Source organism: Monomorium pharaonis, chromosome 1, assembly GCF_013373865.1.
Source record: "Monomorium pharaonis isolate MP-MQ-018 chromosome 1, ASM1337386v2, whole genome shotgun sequence".
Classification (NCBI taxonomy): domain Eukaryota; kingdom Metazoa; phylum Arthropoda; class Insecta; order Hymenoptera; family Formicidae; genus Monomorium; species Monomorium pharaonis.
The window spans coordinates 29,876,872-29,898,092 of NC_050467.1; the positions used below are offsets into that span (position 1 = coordinate 29,876,872).

At 41.8% G+C, this 21,221-nt stretch overlaps 2 protein-coding genes across 2 annotated transcripts in view; one reads left to right on the top strand and one right to left on the bottom strand.

Annotated features, from left to right (window-relative positions):
- Positions 1-21,221, bottom strand: part of LOC118647848 (mucin-7-like) — a 34,482-nt gene that overhangs the window by 2,285 nt on the left and 10,976 nt on the right. The window lies entirely within an intron of this gene.
- Positions 17,954-20,638, top strand: LOC118647819. Its single transcript, XM_036293419.1, has 2 exons — positions 17,954-20,033; positions 20,398-20,638. The coding sequence occupies exon 1, from the start codon at positions 18,298-18,300 to the stop codon at positions 20,029-20,031; it is 1,734 nt and encodes a 577-aa protein (XP_036149312.1). The 5' UTR covers positions 17,954-18,297; the 3' UTR covers positions 20,032-20,033; positions 20,398-20,638.

Here is a 21,221-nt window from a genome sequence, read left to right on the forward strand (position 1 = left end):
TCTCCTTCTCTTCTCTCTCTTCACTCTTCTTCCACTCATCTCATTCTTTGCCCTCTTCTTCCATTTCCTTCTTCCTCTCTTTTCCCCATCTTTCGTCTCTCCTCTCGCTTCTTCCTTCTCTCCTCGTTCTCCCTACCCTCGCTTCTTATTCTATACTCCTTTTGTCCTTTCTCCTTCTCTCTCCTGTCTGTCCTCCACCTGTTACAAATTAAAAACACATTTTATTAATCTCGTACCGCCATCCCCTCCTTACCTCCTCTTCTCTTATTCCCTTCTCTCCTCCCTCCATCTACCCCCCTCTCCATCCCAACTCCATTTCTTCTCCTCCACCCACAGCCCTCTATTTGATACTACCACCTTTCTACCCTTCGCCCTCTCCCTTCTCGCCGCTTCCACTATCCTCCACTTCATCCTTCTCTTTTCCATCGTCAGGTCCTCGTCCACTCCCACTCCCCATGTCCCCTTCACCTCCCCTCCCCTTGCCAGAATCTCCTCTCTGTCCGCCTCTCTTACTATCTCTGTTATTAATACCCACCTTCCCCCCTCCCCTTTCCTTTCTTCCGCCTTGTCCACTGTTACCCTCCTTCCCAACACCCGCTCCATAATGCCCTCCACAAAAAACCTCCTCTCCTCTCCATCCTCCCCCTCTACTCCTCTCCATACTACATTCTTCTCCCTTCTCCTTCTGTCCTCTTCTTCCCCTCCTGTCCTCCTTTCCTTCTGCGTGGATCTCTCTCTCTCCTCCAGTCTGCTCCTCGTCTTCTCCTCCATCTCCTTCCTTCTATCTGTCCTCTTCTCCCATTCCTCCCTCCTCTTGAACTGCTCCGGCTCCTCTCTCCCTTCTGTCCTGCTCCTCCCTTCTTCTGTCACCTTCTATCCATTCTTCTTCCTCTGTACCTCTCTCCATTCACTTTCCCCCTTTTCCTTTACTACGTCCTTCTGCCACCTCCTCAGCGTCATCCCTCTTTCTTCTTCATCCTCTCTCCTTCTCTCCTCTCTTTCTGTCTCTCTCTTCCACAACCTCTCCTCCTCCGGGAGGAGAGGTTGTGGAAGAGAGAGACAGAAAGAGAGGAGAGAAGGAGAGAGGATGAAAAAAAAGAGAGAGGACGCCTCCACCTCTCTCCACCACTCCTCCATCATCTCTTCCGTCACCTCGTTCATCTCTCCCCTCCTCTCCTTGTCTTCTTCTCCTCCGTCTTTCAGCCCCTCCCCTCCTTCTGTCTTCTTTTCCTTGCTCTTCACCTCCTCTTTCTTCTTCTCACCTTTTATCTTCTTGTCCTTTACCTCTCCTTCCTCCTCCGTGACCTTCCTCCTTCTCTCCTCTTCCCTCCTCTCCCTGCTGTCCCGCTGCCTGTCTCCGCTCCCGCTCCTCTTGAATTCTCCTTTTTCATTCTTCTCATCTGCTGATCTCTGCTCTTCTTGTCCCTCCGTCCTCTCCTCCTTTCTGCTATCCTTCTGTTCTCTCTTCTCTCCACCTTTTCCCTGTCCTTCCTCTTTCTCTATCCAATTCCTCCATAACCCCATCAAGTCCACTATACCTTCTCTTATTCCTCTCAATTCCTCTCTTATTTTTCTCAATTTTCCGCTTTCCATCTTCCCGTCTTCCACCTTTTTTCTTCTATCTCTATCCTCTCTGTTTTCCTTGTTCCGCTTCTCGTTTTTCACCTCCTTCTTCACTACCATCTCTAATCTTGTCACCTCATGCTTCCCTTCTCCCTACTCCGTCTCGATGTTCGATTCTTTCTCCATCTTTCCAATCTCGATCTCTCCACCAATCTCCATCTTCCTCGACCCATCGACTTATCGATATCTCCGATTTTACCAATCCTCTCCTTCTCCCGGTCCTTCCGCCAATCCGCCTCTCTCCTCGTATGTTGATATCTCGCATCCGTCACTCGCTCATTCCGTCCGCCGCGCCATCTGTCCAGATCTTTAAACACTCTCTTCTCAGTCTCCACTCTCTATCTCTCATCTTACTTAACCACCGCCTCTCTGCTTCCTTCCGATCCTGCGCCTCGTCTTCCTCTACCAACTCTCCATCTCTTCACCATCACCTGCTCTAATTTCTTTCACCATCTCTCCTGCATCTCCACCTTCCGTCTCGTGCTTCCCTTCAATGCCCCAGTTATTCCTCCTCCTCCTCTTCCTCCTCCATACCTTCTCACTTCTTTTTTCACCTCCTTTCCACTAATTCACCTTTGTATAACCACGAGCACTCACTTAACCATCCTTCTCCTTCCGCAATTTTTCCCCTCCCGCTATTTACATTATATACAAGGTTTTGTCCAAGGTTCTTACCTGTAAACAAAGAAACGACATTTAAGGTTTATTCCTTGCTATCTTTCTTTGATTACACTTTACATAAACTGATTTAGTCTCTTAGTTTCACTTAATATCTGTGAACGCGTGTCTCTCCCACTTTCTTCTTTTCCCCTTCTTCTCCGTAGGCTTTACTCTCTCATCTTGCGTCCAAAATGCGTGGCAAATTCGAATTTGATTTAAACTTAAAGTGACGTCGATTTTCTTTACATGTATAAATACGCAAATATAAATATTTAGATACGTCCAATTACTGTTAAACGTATTTACATTGAGCACTTTTTTATTGTGAAAGACAATAGAAAAATAAAAATTTCAAGATTTTGGTAAATTTATATAAATATATACAAGATGTTCAAAAATTTACGAAAATTAAATTTTGCGTATAAATTAGTTGTAGTATAGCCTGCTGCTGTTAAATGCAATAAATGTCCTAATTAATGTGTCAATAATTAACAATAATTAAAAAAAATTTACATATAATACAAAAATTATAAAAAATAAATTATTAAAAAATTGATAAAAAAATATATTATTGAGTTTAAGTACACGTCACATTTATTTGTTAGTTGCTTTTGTTACAATGTGTTAATACTACAATATTATTTATAAAAGACATTTTGTAATAACAGGCTATGTTACAAGTTTATTGTTGTGAGCGAAACACTCACAACCAATAAATACATATTATAAAATAAAGGAAATAAAATATTAAAATAATAAGATAGCTCGCCGAGGAAGGCTCGCTATCATAAGGTGTCAGGTGACACATGCCTCGTGCGCTGCCGGCCGGTCATCGCACTGGGCAACGCACCAGCCACCTTAACGAAGTAGCGAAGCCAGCTTAGCAACAATCATGCCACCGGAAATGCATACCTGCATTTTGGCAATTGTTGCTAAACTCGCAAATATTTCCCGCGCGCCGGATGCGCGCGGGAATGACCATATATGGTCATACGGAGGGCCCGATGCCCCCACTAATAATTAAATCCGCGACACTATTTAAGCCGCTGCCGAACAGCGGCCAGCGGGATCAGTAATCAGAAATCAAGCCGATACGTACGGCCCGTACAAGTGCATTAAGAGTTCGGGACTTAGCCGCTAGCAAGCGAGCAACGAGACGACGCGGTAGCTCCGAGTCACGCGTCGTATCTAATCTATTGTAACACGACGCGGCACCTTCGCCGACCGCAACCAGTGTACAACAACAGAAATAAATCTTATATCAGTTTAAATTAAAATCAGTGAGTGAGTGATTTGAGGACCCTGCCTACAAAACCGCCTCTTTCCGCGAGTTCTAACTCCTTGGGCAGCAACGAATCCCAAAAAATCTTTTGTCGCACCGCAAGGTACGGCAAAAATATTTTGTTGTACCGCAAGGCGCAACAAAATTGGTGGCAGCGGTGGGATCGATTAACTGCCAGGAAGGAAGGCAAACAACTCCAACGAGGAACTACCTACAAGGCCAAGGGACCGACGTCACGAGCCGAGAGCAGCTGAACGACCTCGAGGACCAGCTGACTGGACGAGCCCGCCGAGCAGAACTCAGCCACGGCTCAACACTCAACGCAGCGTAATCAGCGACACCGGAGTACCGACCTACCGCAATACACAGCTGACAACATGAAGCGAAGCGCAGCGTTACTGTAAGTCGAAATAATATTGTATAAAGCGAAATACGAAGGGCAAAGCGATAAGCCCTATTAATAGTAAAAACGTGTTGATCCCCCGGTAATCACATAACGATTATCGTAAGCGTAGAATAGGCGTGAATGTCGAAAGACAACGACGCTGCTATAGCAAACGACTCGTGGTTGCATAGCGAGCAAGCCACTCGAGCTATCGAATACTGCGAACAAGCCGTCATAGAAGCACGCGATAGAGTCCGTAGAGAACTAGATCCGTACGATAGCGAGTTACCGGAAAACGTCATCCGCGAACGAGAATTCCCATTCGCGAACCTCGACGCGAGTTTGTTTCAAGGCGAATTCAACGCGACACGGCAACACCGTGTAGAACGACGAACACGACCGTACGAGAGTCGCACCCCTAGTCGCGTTTCGTCACGAGGCGAGTTCTCACTTACGTCATACGAGTCCGACATTTTCGACCCAGCTAACTTTTTTCAAACGGACGCGATGCCTAACGACGATCAAGCAGAGACCCAACAATTCATCGCCGGTGCAGAACAGGAATTACAGAATCTGCACCACGAACTAAGTGCTAATGCACCACGACTTGCCCGCACTGCCACGCAAAGAGACGATGTGCAGGAAATACGAGAAGCCTTACGTGCAATGATGCACGAGGTCCGGAGACTGACCAACGAAGTCAACGAGGTGCGAGAAACAAATTTGCGAACACTACGTCCGCACGCGCCTCGACAAACGCGATATAGCCGGCGAGAAACCGCGTTCGAGTACCCGGACGACGACGTGCGCCGACAGAGAGGTCGCGGAATATTATCATTAAAAGAAGCTCGCGGAATGATACCCGAGTTCGACGGCAACGCGAGTAAATTACAGGAGTTTTTGAGCGCCATGACTTACGCGATCGAGAACATAGATCCGTCGGATGAAGTGTCCTTACTAGGCGCGATATTGTGTACCAAACTGAAGGGACGCGCCATGTTAGATTTTCAGACACGACGGATAAGCGATTTCGTGCAATTAAGAACGGAATTAGAATCGTGCTATGCGAGTAAACGAAGCACAACACATTTACAGCTCGACTTCAATACCCTGAAGCAAAAGCCAGGAGAAAGCGCTCGAGCCTACGGACTGCGTACAGATAAGCTCACGATAGACCTGTACGAGTCGATGATCGAAGGCCGACACCAATACACGGCCGAGCATAAGCGCATCATTTTAGAAATGCTGCAGCAGCAAGCATTGGAAAACTACCAAATAGGGCTACGCGAAGATACAAAGGCAGTAGTCCGATCGCGCGGATACGTTACGCTACAGGACGCGATAGCAGCCGCAAGCGCAGAGGAAAGAATCAAGGGTCCCGCCGTGAGTAACACGAGACGGACACCCGACTCGCCGAGGCATTACGACAAGTCCGATGCCCGTTGCCGAAATTGCGGCAAGTATGGCCATTACAGTAAGGATTGCCGGAATAACAGGAGCAGTAATAGATACGCCCTGCCGCAACCAGACAAACGTATAAATGCAATCGACAAGCATTGCAACTATTGCAAAAAACGCGGACACACTCGCAACGAGTGTTGGAATCTACACGGACGGCCTAAAGCAAAGGTACCGAACGCGCAAGGAAAAATGCAAAGCACCGAGATAACGGGAGCGAGAAAGAAAGCGATAACGCAAAAAAGAAACTCTGACTCCGAGCACAGTAGCGAGGAAGAAGGAGCGACGAGCCGCACACAGAGTACGCGCGCTCGAGCGTATCAAGTGACGCACGTAAGACGAGACGGCACACGATGCGACGGTCTTGACCTAATTACGCTCCCAATCAAAGAAACACGCGCTGGTAAAATCGACATGTTGTTCGACTCAGGCGCGACGATATCATTAATAAAGGTAAAAAACCTAAAGGGAAAAACACGAATTTATCCCGAAGAAGTATCACTGGTAGGAATAACTGGCCACCGAGTGCATACTATAGGAAAGATGCAAGCCACTATCACGATAGGCGAGCGAGAAATTAAACACGCCATATACGTGGTGAGAGACGATTTCCCTATGGAATACGAAGGGATAATCGGCCTCGATTTCCTGCGCAAACAGCATGTATCATGCGACTACAAAAATAAGACAGTGACCATAGAAGACGTCACCCTGCGACTTAAACCATATAATAAGATTATTTTAAAACCGCGCAGCGAAACCATCGTTCGTGCAGTAACGAACCGAAATAAAACCGGGGTAATCCGAGCCAAAGAAACTTCGCCCGGCATCTACATTGGCAGATGCATGGTAGAGCCGAAAAATTTTATGTGCCCTATAAGCATAATTAACACCACGGATAGACCAGTGGAAATCACCACACCGATCGTTACCGTGGAAGATATCGAAGAAGATGTCATGCAACAAGTCTATGTCGTGACCTCCGAAACGGAATGCGAGACAAAGCTTCCCCGCGGAGAACGCATATGACAACTATTACGCACGCAGCATCTCAATCCAGAGGAACGAAAGGCACTCAATCGGATATGCAATGAATATCAGGATATATTTCATTTAAACGGAGAACCTCTGACGTGTACCTCGACGGTGAAACACGAGATCAGCACGCGAGCCGACGCCGCGCCTGTGAACGTGCGACCGTATCGCCTCCCCGCCAAACATAAGGAGGAAGTGAGTACACAAATAAAGGAAATGCTGAAAAATAGCATTATCCGCTCTAGTACGAGCCAGTGGAACGCACCTTTGTTAGTTGTGCCGAAGAAAGCTGACTCGACTGGAAAATCACGACTTCGAATAGTGATTGACTTTCGAAAGTTGAATGATTTAACTATTGGCGACTCATTTCCACTGCCGAATATTGATGAAATATTAGACCAGTTAGGAAATGCCAAATATTTCACGACGCTAGATCTAGCGTCGGGGTACCACCAGATACCCATGGCTGAGCATGATAAGCCGAAAACCGCATTCTCGACACCGTATGGACACTACGAGTACAATCGGATGCCGTTCGGACTTAAAAATGCGCCAGCCACATTCCAGAGGCTAATGAATTCTGTGCTTACTGGAATGCAAGGACTTAGATGCCTCGTGTATTTAGACGACATTGTCATATACGGCTCAAGTCTAAAGGAACATAACAAGCGCTTAGAAGAAGTGCTATTACGCCTACGGGAAGCTAATCTGAAGCTACAACCCGATAAGTGCGAGTTCCTTCGAAAAGAGGTGAATTACCTCGGCCATATTATTTCAGAGGACGGGATAGCACCCGATCCCGGAAAATTACAGGCAATCAAAGATTTTCCAGAACCACGCAAGGTCAAGGATATTCAATCCTTCATCGGACTTGCAGGTTACTATCGAAAATTTATCAGCGACTTTTCTAAAATTGCTAAGCCATTGACGAAGCTAACAAAGAAAACTGAAAAGTTCGTCTGGACTACCGAACAGCAGATAGCGTTCGATACATTGAAAGAAAAATTGATGACGGCACCCGTGCTACAATATCCGGATTTCACCCAGGAATTCAACGTGACCACGGATGCTTCCGACTATGCAATCGGAGCAGTCCTGTCACAGGGACCGGTAGGTAGCGACCGTCCTATTGCTTACGCAAGCCGAGTGTTAAATCGCGCGGAGCAAAATTATAGCACTACCGAAAAGGAGCTGCTAGCAATCGTATGGGCTGTTAAGCATTTCCGCCCATATGTGTACGGCGTAAAATTTAAAATAGTGACAGACCATAAACCACTTACATGGTTATTTAGCGTAAATGACCCCGGATCGCGACTAATTCGATGGCGATTAAAATTAGAAGAGTATGACTATGAGATCATACACAAGGCCGGTCGAGCGAACGCGAACGCCGACGCGCTGAGTCGAAACGTGAAGCGGGAGGCTCACGTTACGGAAGACTCGGATAAGATCCTCGCGCTCGAAGAAGACAGTGTACACACACAACTAAGCACGCCGATAAAAAATAATGAAAGTATACAGGAGTATACTGAAGAAGAAAAGAAACAGATTCTATATGAATACCACGATGCCCCGACAGGAGGACATCAGGGAATTGAGCGAACGATAAGACGAATACGCCTGAAACACAACTGGCATGGATTAACAGCCGACGTAGAGAGATACATAAAGAAATGCGAACTCTGCCAGAAGAACAAACTCTCTCGCAGAATTAAAGCACCGCTAGTTATCACCGATACACCAAGCCGACCCTTTGAAAAGTGCGCGCTGGATATCGTCGGACCGTTAACCATAACAAATAACGAAAATCGGTATCTGCTGACATTTCAGGACCACCTAACAAAATTTAGTAAGGCTATGCCCCTTCCTAACCAAGAAGCGAATACCGTAAGTAAGGCATTCGTGACGAAAATCGTTTTAGAATATGGAATTCCGGAATGCATTTTAACAGATCAGGGAACTAATTTTATGAGCGAAGTATTTAAGAATACTTGCAAGCTGCTCAAAATTAAGAAGATACAGACGACTGCTTATCACCCTGAAAGCAACGGCGTATTAGAACGATCGCATCGAACTTTAGCCGAGTATCTAAGGCATTTCATTAATAAAGATCAGACGGACTGGGACGAGTGGATTCCGTATGCTAACTACACCTATAATACCACCCCCCACACCGCAACAGGGTACACTCCCTTTGAATTACTTTACGGGCATCCCCCAGAATTACCAACAGCGCTAGCCAAGCCGCCTAAAAGGACGTACAGTTACGACGACTATGCGCTCGAGTTACGGGAGAGATTACGCGCCACTAATAGTATCGCCAAGGATAACATAAGGGATGAAAAACAAAAGTCGAAAGATTATTACGACCGATCCGTGAAGGAAACTAATTATAAAATTGGCGATAAAATTCTACTCTTCGACGAAACGCTTCGCCGAGGGCGTTCTAAAAAATTAGACGCGCAATGGACCGGACCCTATACAGTTACCGAAAGACATTCGCACGTTAATTATACGGTAAAAAGGGGAAGACGGACAATTCGCGTACACGTAAATCGCATTAAACCGTTTATTGAGGGATAACGCGAAAATAAAAAAAGAGAGAGAGTAGAAACAATAATAAATAAATAAAAATAGACTCACCAGGTTGAAAAACGCCTGAGTAAACCATCCCGAACGATCCCATCCAAATGGCACGCAAAAGAAAAAAAAAAAGGGGGAAATAACTAACTCAAGAGGGGGAGGAACAAACACTAAACACTACACTTAAACTATAACTTACGAACTACAAATTAAAAAACTAAAAGAGAGAGGAGGTCCTAATAACTACTCCTCCGACTCTTCATTCCCCCCCTCCCCTAGAAAGTTTCCGTGTCCTTCCAGGGCACCGAAGCCTCGGTCCCACTCCTCCTCGGAGTCGGAGACCCCAATATCCTCCAGTAACCGGTCTATCATACCGGGAGACGGGGGAAAAGCATATGGAGCACTCCCGGATTCGGAGACATCGGAGTCCTCATCCTCACTGGGGGACACATCGTCCTCATCCTCACTGGAGGACACATCGTTCTGCTCCTCCTCGGAGCCCTCATACTCCGCCGCGTCCTCCACCTGGTCTTCGAAGACCCCGACGATTTCGCCCTCGTCCGGAGACGCATCATCTAACGCGATGACCCCCGGATTAGGCGACGGGGGTGGCGACGGCGGCACTAATAACTGCATAATGAAAACTTTTTTCTTTTTTCTCTCGCGAACCGTAAGAAATAAAAAATATCTCGCACGACAGCTCGGACAAGACTGATCTTAGAACAGTCCAAGACAGTCGACCCAAAGGCAACATTAGCTGAGATAGATAAACATTACACCTCTTCTCACGCACAATTAAAGAAGAGCACGTCGACGAGATAAAATATTGCTGATTAATAAGATGCAAGGCAGTAATAATAAACCACCTTGCAGGGGACTTCTCATATGTATCTACCTGGCAACAGCAGTTCAAGGAAGCGACACGCTGTATCAAGTGGAAAAATTCACCCATCATCCGGGGATCTACTATGAAAAAATAGGTAGACTCCGACCAATAGAATCGCAATGGAAACTAATAATTAAGATAAACACCGCGTCTTTATCGAAAAGACTGACGCAAATCGAAAAATATGTGCAAAAAACTGACAACTTATGTAGAATCGTCGCGGTAATGAATAAGGCTATATGCGACAGTTTTAACACTGTCATCACAAAAGAATACCAAAGGACAAATCGACTGATCCTGCGAATTACTGACACATATAAGACGCCGACAGTACAGAAACGAGGACTGATCGACGGAGTAGGCTCAATAGCCAAATCGCTATTCGGTACAATGGACGCCGATGACAAAAAGACAATTGACGAACAACTCGCAATACTACATGACGCACAACAGTCATCACAGCATGCAGTAAAAAACCAATTAAAAATAATTCAGGCAACTATAGCGCACATCGACGAGACAGAAAAAACAGTACAACATAACGAATACCTTCTCGCGAACGCAACCAAAAATCTCAAGCTAGAACTACTAGAGAGCGAACGCGCAAACAACATACAGTCAAATTTTATAATTATCAGCACCGTACTGTCAGAGTTAACTCGCGATGCGGAGGACGTCTTAGATTACGTCACCCTATTAAAAAGGGGTATAATGCACCCCAGACTAACGCCTATAGACCATATTATACAACTGCTTAAAGATGCGAACTCTCAACTCCCGGAAGGACTCTACTTTCCATTTCGAGCAAACCAGGAAGAGTGGTCAACTATTGAACAATTCGCACTTGTAAGCGCATACTGCGATAGCATAAATATATACACGATTTTGCGTTTTCCATTGATATCGACGTCAAAATACGAAATATTAAATGTGATAGCACTACCTGTGCCAGAACATAATAACACATTCTCTGTAATAGACATCAGATATCCGACCATAGCGATAGACGGGGATCAGCACACGTATATAACCTTACCGCGCAACGATTTACAAAATTGTATGAAGATAAATAAAGATTACCTATGCGAGCGAAATTATCCTGCGAACAGGATTAATCCACACTCCGTGTGTGAAGTCAAAACGTTTTTAGAAACCGATAAATATCACGAAAATTGTAACATTATAAACATAGCGTCTAACCATAGTTTTTGGATAGCCTTAGGCGACTCGCACTCATGGCTATATTCCGTACAGGAAAAACAAACTGTAACATTTTATTGTAAAGACCACGGACAGATAAAGGAAGTGATTGAAAAAACGGGTAAAATAATATTGAAGAACAACTGCAAATTAATGACGGAAGACACGATAATAAAGTCTCCTAAGTTATCACACAGTACAGAAATAGAAACATTTTTACCACAATACAATATTTCTATACTAAAGAACGAAGCAAAGCTAAGCATAAATGCAGTGAAACCGATAGAATTACAAAACATTGTCCTACATTCCTCAAAGTTAGAGGACTTAAACAAACAAATTATAGAAATGGACAAAAGATTGAACGAACAACCGAATACAATTTTTCAATCACCACATTTTATCTATCCAACGGCTACCAGCGGAACAGTGATTGTAATAATACTAGCAATAATAATAACTGTTATTGTAATAAAAAAGAAAAAGAGAAACAGCCATGAGAAGCGAGTCACACTAGACATAGATTCGGAATATACAATTCCCAGATCTATTTTAAAGCGTAGCAGTAGCACGCGTTTTTAATTAAATATACAAAAACTTCGTACCTCCGTTTTTGTTTTTTTTTTACGGGGGAGGGATGTTGTGAGCGAAACACTCACAACCAATAAATACATATTATAAAATAAAGGAAATAAAATATTAAAATAATAAGATAGCTCGCCGAGGAAGGCTCGCTATCATAAGGTGTCAGGTGACACATGCCTCGTGCGCTGCCGGCCGGTCATCGCACTGGGCAACGCACCAGCCACCTTAACGAAGTAGCGAAGCCAGCTTAGCAACAATCATGCCACCGGAAATGCATACCTGCATTTTGGCAATTGTTGCTAAACTCGCAAATATTTCCCGCGCGCCGGATGCGCGCGGGAATGACCATATATGGTCATACGGAGGGCCCGATGCCCCCACTAATAATTAAATCCGCGACACTATTTAAGCCGCTGCCGAACAGCGGCCAGCGGGATCAGTAATCAGAAATCAAGCCGATACGTACGGCCCGTACAAGTGCATTAAGAGTTCGGGACTTAGCCGCTAGCAAGCGAGCAACGAGACGACGCGGTAGCTCCGAGTCACGCGTCGTATCTAATCTATTGTAACACGCCGCGGCACCTTCGCCGACCGCAACCAGTGTACAACAACAGAAATAAATCTTATATCAGTTTAAATTAAAATCAGTGAGTGAGTGATTTGAGGATCCTGCCTACAAAACCGCCTCTTTCCGCGAGTTCTAACTCCTTGGGCAGCAACGAATCCCAAAAAATCTTTTGTCGCACCGCAAGGTACGGCAAAAATATTTTGTTGTACCGCAAGGCGCAACACTATCCATGCACAAAATTAAAATTTTCTGAATTATTTGAGTAACGTCATGTATAAAAACATACGTAACAATTGTTTTATTAATATATAAATTTTTTTCCAGGTGGACGATGTACATAAAAAAGCAAATAAAATATTTGGCATTTTGGCGCTGTACGTATATATGTACATATACACACACACATATATATATATATATATATATATATATATATATATATATATATATATATATATACCCAGACAGCACCAGATATCGTACGAATATTATACTCTCATACGTAATGTACTGTGATCATACCGAATATACGTAAAACATTCATATAACGTCTCAGTAGAATGTCATTTTGATATATCCTCAAGATAAACTTAGAATATAGCGACTGAACTTCGCAACTCCTACTGAATATACTGAGATTATATCTAATATACTCAAAACATCCGTAAAATATCCTATGATATATCTCATGTATATCTATCACATATTTCCAAAATATCCGCGTAATATCGAAAGTGAATCATGTCAACGCTATCTATGATCTGTAACGTTACGCATTTTCGTCTGCCGTGTGATGCAGACACGTGGTGAAGTGTAGGGTGTGAACGTGCGAACACGAACTCACGGACAACGTGGTTTTCTCAGGAATTACGCCCAGATAACTCTGGTATGTACATAAGATATAATATAGTAACGTAAACTATAATAATATATATATATTGTATATATACATATATTATTTAGGTTATAACCTACAATTATCTGAGCATAATTTCCCAAAGCACCCCAGCGTATTCAACAGATATTACGCTTCATTTTTTGCGATAGCTTCCTGATGTGCGAAATGATTAATTCCTCTTCTTATTTCTTTTTGCTAATTCTGTATGTTTAATTCCTTGTTCCTTATTCCTCTCATTATGCATGAGCCCATATAATGTGTTGCGTATAGAAATCGTATATATATATATAAAATCAATAATATTAAAGCATTATAGATGCATTTGGCATTGTGTTAGTGCTCGAGATCGTGGCGTGACGTCGGCATACATACATGACCATATTTGGAGTTGTTTAAAGGCCGTCGTCAACGATCGTTCTTTTGTCTAAAATAACGCAAATGAAAATTATAAAAAAAGGGGAATTGAAAGTCGGAAAATAGTATGTCTTTTGGGAAAAGGAACTTCTCTTTTGGTTCGGCCCCCGAGTAATAAAGACGGTTTCTCTCTCTCTCCCGGTCACGCAGTTATCGCTACGATCTCGAAGTCGCGACGCACTGCCATTAGTGATTGTGAGATCCACGGATCTTCAACGAATTATTAACACGGTCGTTACGCATCATATTGATATTTGCAGCGACTCAGTTCGCGTGTGCTCCTAGGCGTTGTCGCCGCCTAATCACAATCATAATCCGGCGACTCAGGGCATACGTGTTCCTAGGCGTTGTCGCTGTGAAATAGTGCGTGCGCGATCGAAAGCTTCTTTAATATAAAATAAAACTGTCAAATAAAAACGATCGGTATCGCGGAGTGTTTCAATAAACTCACTATATAAAGTGACTATAAATTAATAAGTGACTATTTATTTGTAATCCTAAACGTGGTGTGGATGGCAAAACATTCATTCTGTTAATCGCATAAACATAATGTGAACATACTGTAGATATATTGTGAATATACTGAAGATATACTTTAGACATACGTATAACATTCTTAAGATATATTCGGTATATTCTCATAAACTGCCAGCGAAATTCTATGGGATAAGGCAACGCGGACATAGTACGTTATGAGTATATACTCGCCATATCACAGACGTATCTTTAATATTATACGAATATTGCAATATACTTTCGCAATATCCTATTATCGTTCTCATAATCTACATGTGCTGTCTGGGTATATATCATAAGAATATGTAACTTCATGTAAAAATAAATAAGTGTTGAATATATATATATATATATTTAGTATCACATTTTTATGAAATTATATATATTATATATGTATTATGCATATATTATCACATTATAGGTATGTTCGAGGAGACGCTATTAGCGCTATCAGCATCAGTCTATCCTTGTTCTACTTTTAATGAGTAATGAAGATAGACTGATGCTGGTAGTGCTAACAGCGTCTCTCCGAACGCACCCTATTTTGCATAGATTACAAATATCGTATAACAGATAATTTTAAAATAAAAATAGAAAACAAAACTCATGTATAACATATCTTCCCTTCTGAAACGATAATGGAAAAACTCGACCACATCAACTGAATAACAAAATTAAATCAAACCCGAACGTAGTAAATGTGAAGCTCGTCAAATATTAATTGTCAAATAATTAACAAAAAAAAAACGTGAAACTTGACTTGAAAAATCACTAAATCATATCTTCAAATATAACTTTTTTCTTTTCCGGCGCGTTCTTTTGCATGGACCAACCATATCTTTATCGGGGCTGAGATTTGATCATCTGTTGCGTTTCATATTGCATTATCTGCAACTATTTGTTGATGATTTGTTGATGATCCATTAACAAATTATTTACTTTTTGTCTTTGAAGAACATTTTCTTGATACAATTGAGCGATCAATAAAGCTGTCTCTGAAAGAACATGTATTTGTAAAAAAATATACAGAAATTATTTTAGTTATTTCTCAATTAAGAATAATAAAACAGAAGGTAACATACAACATATAAAATAGTTAAATCTTATACCTTTGTGTAAGAGCATCAGGTGATATAGTCATTTCGTGTATGTACAGAATCCAACTGATCGCCTGTTAAGGGGATCCAGGAGTGCCTCTGAAATTTGATCGAGGTCGATAATGTAGAGTCATTCGTGCACATCATTATGAGATTTCATATGTAATTCTTGTATAGATTTAGAAATCCTTTTCCAGAATTAAAGTACACATATTAATATTAATCTATAAATTGGATTTTATATTGAAAACGAAAAAATTGTTTCTTATATTGCTCTACTTATCGACTTTTTACGTGTACATAACCCAAATTTTCGTTTTTTCATTTTCCAATTTGCAGAATGCGAATCTTTTTTTCTAGACTTCTAATCTTAATTCTAATTGCACGATATTATTCCTGAGAGTTTTTTCTAGGGGGCGACGTGACTAATTTATATATATAAACTGTAGATTTTTTGTCTAAAGCAAATATTGTTGTTAGGTGACTACTAAATAACAATTTTTTTTTATTTATCAGAACAAATTGTACATCGCCCCCTTCATTTTTGTGCGTACTTTAATCCTGTAAAAGGATTTTGCGTTCTGTTACTCCAATTCGAAAATCCAAGTTCCCAAAAAAATGTCGGTAACTCTGTCACTCCCGGATCCCCTTAATGATTCTGTATCAGATGTATCGATAAGATTATCTATGGCAGTCTCGGAATCAATAGATGCCTTCGGCGGAAGTACCACTATCGAATCAATAGATGCCTTCGGCGGAAGTACCACTATCGGTGTAACATTAACTCAGTTTATATTAAAAAGTTAAGTGGCTTCTAAAATAATATACGAGAAATATAACTGTAGGAGGAGGGATGGATAATGATTAAATGTGAGACGGAATAGGGATGCGTAAGCAGAAACATAAGCGGCATAAGCAGAAGCACATAAAGATTTCGTATAAGCTGAGTCTTTATTTTAAAATATGTTAACAAGTCGGGCGCTGGGAACAGACTGACTCTCGCTCCGCGTCTTCGCATCGTTCGTCTTTCGAACTCGGAATCGACCGTCCTTGGAGTCATTGTTTACTCCAAAAGTTAAATTATTATTTATCTTAAATACAAGAGCCTCTATCACGTACGGCCACCATGGCCTTAGTCATGCTTACTACAATTCGGCCAGCCTGACAACAAGCCGCCTCGGCCGTCCTAAACCTATTTTGCAGTGAGTTATTCGTCATACTCTATATCACTCCTCTTTTTATCACTTCCGCAATCATTCGTTACATTTCCTGTTTCATCCGGTCCCTCCGAATTCTTCTCTTCGCTCTCACCATTCTCCACATTTGAGACGCCAGAATTTACGCGCCTCCGCCACGGCTTCATGTTTGCCGCCTCCCACGTTCCTCGGTACGGTTTCTGCGAAATTTGACATCCTTCGACGTCCGCTACCACGTATCTGTCATTTTTCAATCGTCGTATCACTTTATAGGGTCCTCTGTACGCAGGCGCTAAGACGCCTGCCTCCGCATTCTTTACCATAACTAAGTCGCCTTCCTCGTAGATGGTCGCCCTTTTTCTTTTTCTGTTAACGTATCGTTCATTATAGAAGCGTAATTTCTCGATTTTCTCCGCTGCTTCGTTTTTTAGTCCTTGTAAATCGCGAGAATTGTTGTTTCTCGCGGAATTTTGCTCCTCGACATAATCCTTTAGCGCGTCCTTCACCATCCCGCGTTGCCCCACGCCAAACAACAATCTGTTCGGTGTTTCACCCGTCGCTCGGTTTACAGTATTGTTTATCGCGTGTTCGATCTCTCCTAAGGCTTTGTGCCAGTCCTTTCCCTCATACAGCTTGCCTAATGCCGGTGCCAAGATTCTGTTGTACCTCTCCACTTGACCATTTGCCTGAGGGGACGCAGTGGCGATCTTAGCGTGCTTTATATTCTCCTCTTCTAAAAATTCGGCAAACTCTTTCGCGGTGAAAGCAGTACCCCTATCCAATACTAAGATTTTTGGTCTGCTATAGGAATTAAAATAATCTCTCAAGCATCTGATTGTCTCACGCGCCGTGGTAGTTTTTACCGCATACAGTTTAACAAACTTAGTGAAGGCGTCTACAATCAAAAATACATATTTTTTTACTGCGCTCGCACGGGCGACAGGTCCAAAATGATCCACGTGGATCATCGCAAACGGTACGCTTTTCTTAGGAATTTCATGTAAGAATCCTTCAATTTTCCCCGACGGCTTGGAATATGCTATACATTGTGTACAATTTTCTATGTGCTCTCGCACCTTTCTTTTTAACTCCGGAAACCAATAACTTTCCATTATCAATGCGCACGTTTTGTTGACGCCGAAATGTCCGAAATCATTGTGGTATTTATGGAGTAAATCGCGCTCCATCGCTCGTGGTACATAAAATAAAATATTATCACCCCTTTTGCGATATATTAATCCGTTACGCATCTCAAACTGATTGTCCTGTTCTTTCACTAAACGCTCCTTAAGCTTCGCAATGTGTGGATCTTGCGTTTGACTAACCGACAATTCAAATTCAAACGTGTTAGGTTCAAGTACTAAAATCTCGCTAACTCTACTTAGCGCGTCAACGTGCGACATTCGTTTTCCAGGCCGATGCTCCGTCACATAATCATAATTTTGAAGTTCTAAAGCCCAGCGGGCGATACGCGGATTAAGGTCTTTCTTATTTAGCGTCATGATAAGCGCGTTGCAGTCTGTAACGATTTTAAACCGAATCCCCTGTAAATAAATCCTAAATCTTTTAAGGGGTTAGACCCCTTTACAATTTTCAAAAAATCGAAAATTTTTTTTTTGCTTTAAAAAATAGTTTGAAGCCTCTAAAATAACATGCAAAAGGTCCGAAGTTAAAGTTCGAATTATTTCACGAGATATAGAGTCTACAACGGACTCCTGTACCTGCGCGTCAGCGCGTAACAATAGACCGAGCGCGCCAGCAATAGAATGAGATCGGCAGATGAAAACAGGCTCAGTGCCCTTGAGGTCCCTATGTGCCTAGAGTCCCCTCCACTACTTTCTAACGTATTTTTCGACAGTTTAAATCTCTACAGTCGTTAGTCATACATCGACGACGAAGCACGTGTACGAAATGGATCAGCAAAAAAGAATTAATCGAAAAGGTTCAAGATCTATATTAGGACGTGCTAGCAGACCTAAAAAACGACCAACTCCGCCAAATCGTCATTCCTTTGGTGAAACGAGTTCTTCCGCGAAAAAACTAAAACATTCTGACGAGGAAGTACCGATAAGTGCGACGCATGGATATCGAATAATTAGTTTTGTGGCGATATTTTCGAGTTTGAGCGAAATGTTGAAATGTAAAACATGTAATGGCAATATAAATTTCTCTGAATCGAATATTTGCGGACTTGGATTTAAATTGGTTGTAAATTGTGACAATTGTGAACCGCGGTATATAAATTCGTGCCCGCTTATTAAAAACGCGTATGAAATTAATAGACGGATTGTATTTGTTATGAGACTTCTCGGAATTGGTTATGATGGAGTAAAAAAGTTTTGCGGTCTAATGGACATTTCAAAAATGTTTACCAAAAATGTATATTATGACATTTTAGAAAATATACATATCGCGTCGAAAGCTGTCACCTCTATATTATTTTCTGAAGCTGCTTGTGAAGAAAAACTGTTAACAGCACAAGCAGAAAATACATCTGAACTGGCAGGATTATATGTTTCTGGTGACGGAACATGGAGAAAGCGAGGTTTTTCGTCCTTACAAGGTGTCGTGTCGCTAATTGGTATACATTCTGGCAAAGTTTTAGACATTATCGTAAAATCATTATATTGCAAGGGTTGCGAATATGGAAAAAAAATTGAGAATACACAGGAATTCGAAACGTGGGAGGAATCACATAAGGATACGTGCTCAATTACTCACGAAGGAAACGCGGGAAAAATGGAAGTAGACGGAGCGGTAGAAATGTTCGCAAGATCTGAGGAATTACATGGCGTGAAATATACATCATACATCGGCGACGGTGACTGTAAGACATATAAAGGAATTGTTGAATCTCGACCTTACGGAGATGATGTCTTGATCAATAAAAAAGAATGTGTCGGTCACGTTCAAAAACGAATGGGTGCACGGCTCCGTAAAGTAAAGAAAGACACGAAAGGATTAGGAGGAAAAGGGAAATTAACAGCTAAATTGATAGACGAATTGAGCGTGTATTATGGATTGGCTATCAGGAGACATAAGGATTCAAAAGAAGAAATGAAAACAGCAATATGGGCTACGCTTAAACACAAATGTTCTACCGACAATAATCCGCAGCACGACAACTGTCCTCCTGGGCCAAATAGTTGGTGCACCTGGCAAGTGGCCAAGGCGAACAATAAACTAACAGAATATGTTCATAAACCAGCTCTACATCAAGATGTCATAAAAGCAATCACCCCTATCTATGAAGAACTGAGCAGGGATGATTTGCTAGAGCGTTGTGTGGGTGGTTACACTCAAAATAATAACGAAAGCCTTAACGGATTAATTTGGTCCTTTGCTCCCAAAAAATTATTCAGTGGCTTAAAAACCGTGGAAATAGCTACAAATATTGCCGCCAGCATATTCAATAAAGGCTATGCAAGCATTATTTTAATGATGAACATAATGCACATTACTATCGGTCCGATTACAAATAGCATTTGTGAAACTCTGGACGAGAGACGGATTTCGATCGCCGAGGCGCGAATGTTGCAAATGTCTAAAGAAAGCCGAACTGCGCGCAGACAAGAAAGAATGTCCATTCAGGATTCCCTGTGCGAGAAGAAGAATTTATATTACGAAGCAGGAATGGCAGATTAGCGGTAAGAATAAAAAATTTTACGATATAATTGAAAAAATGTGTTGTAAAACTTTAAACGCGTTTTTCTCGAAACCATGTTTTTCAAAACGGTGTGCAAGGTTTCTCAGAGTGTAATTATCGGATTGACTTGAAATTTGAAACACATTATCTTTATAACAATATCTAAGCATTGACCGACGATTTTTGTAATATCATTGTTAGTTTAAAAAATATTGACAAAATAATTAACAATTTTTTGGCTAAAATTTGTTCCAAATATTCAAGAATTTTTTGCGAGGTTAATTTTCAACATATTTAGAAAAAGTTCGGTCAATGCTTCAGAAATACACTATATTATAAGAAAATATTTTTGTTTTTTGTTTCAGACAAGCCAAAATGGCGGAATTAGGTACACCAGTTGACCGCGCAAAAAAAAACACGTTTTAGTAATAAATTTATAACTCCTATAATTATTAATATTTTTAATTGTAATTTTATATCTTATATGTTTATTGTATACTTAGATCATATGCCAAATAGCAACTTCGTAGTTTTTATAGTTCTCCGTTAATCAACGTTCAAAAAACACCTATTTTTTAAGCCCGTCAAGGGGGTCTAACCCCTTAAGTGCGTATATAATTGCCAAAGTTTCCAGTTCGTAACTGTGGTAACGCGTCTCTACGTCCGACGTTCTTTTTGAAAAGTAAAATATTGGATGGAATTTTTTGTCGGCTTTTCTTTGCATAAGAACTGCACCGAATCCATGAGAGCTTGCATCGCAATGGAGTTCCGTCTCATCGTTCGGGCTGTAAATGGATAAAATCGGAGCCGAGATCAATTTTTTCTTTAACGCATCGAATGCATCTAATTGTTCTGGCCCGAACTTAAATAGCGCGTTCTTTTTCAGTATATCGTACAAGGGACCTGCAATTAGTGAAAAACCTTTAATAAATTTTCTAAAATAAGAGCATAGACCCAAAAAACTCTGGACGTCCCTGACCGTCCTCGGTGTCGGAAATTCTTTTATCGCCGAAATTCCCGCTTCGTTCGGGCGCACACCTTCCGATGTTACGATATAGCCTAAGAATTCTATTTCTTCGTACGCAAACTTACATTTACTTAATCGCAATTGAAGCAAATTCTCGGACAATAAACGAAATACCATCTTAAGCTCGTTTAAATGTCTTTCGATCGTATCCGTAGCAACGAG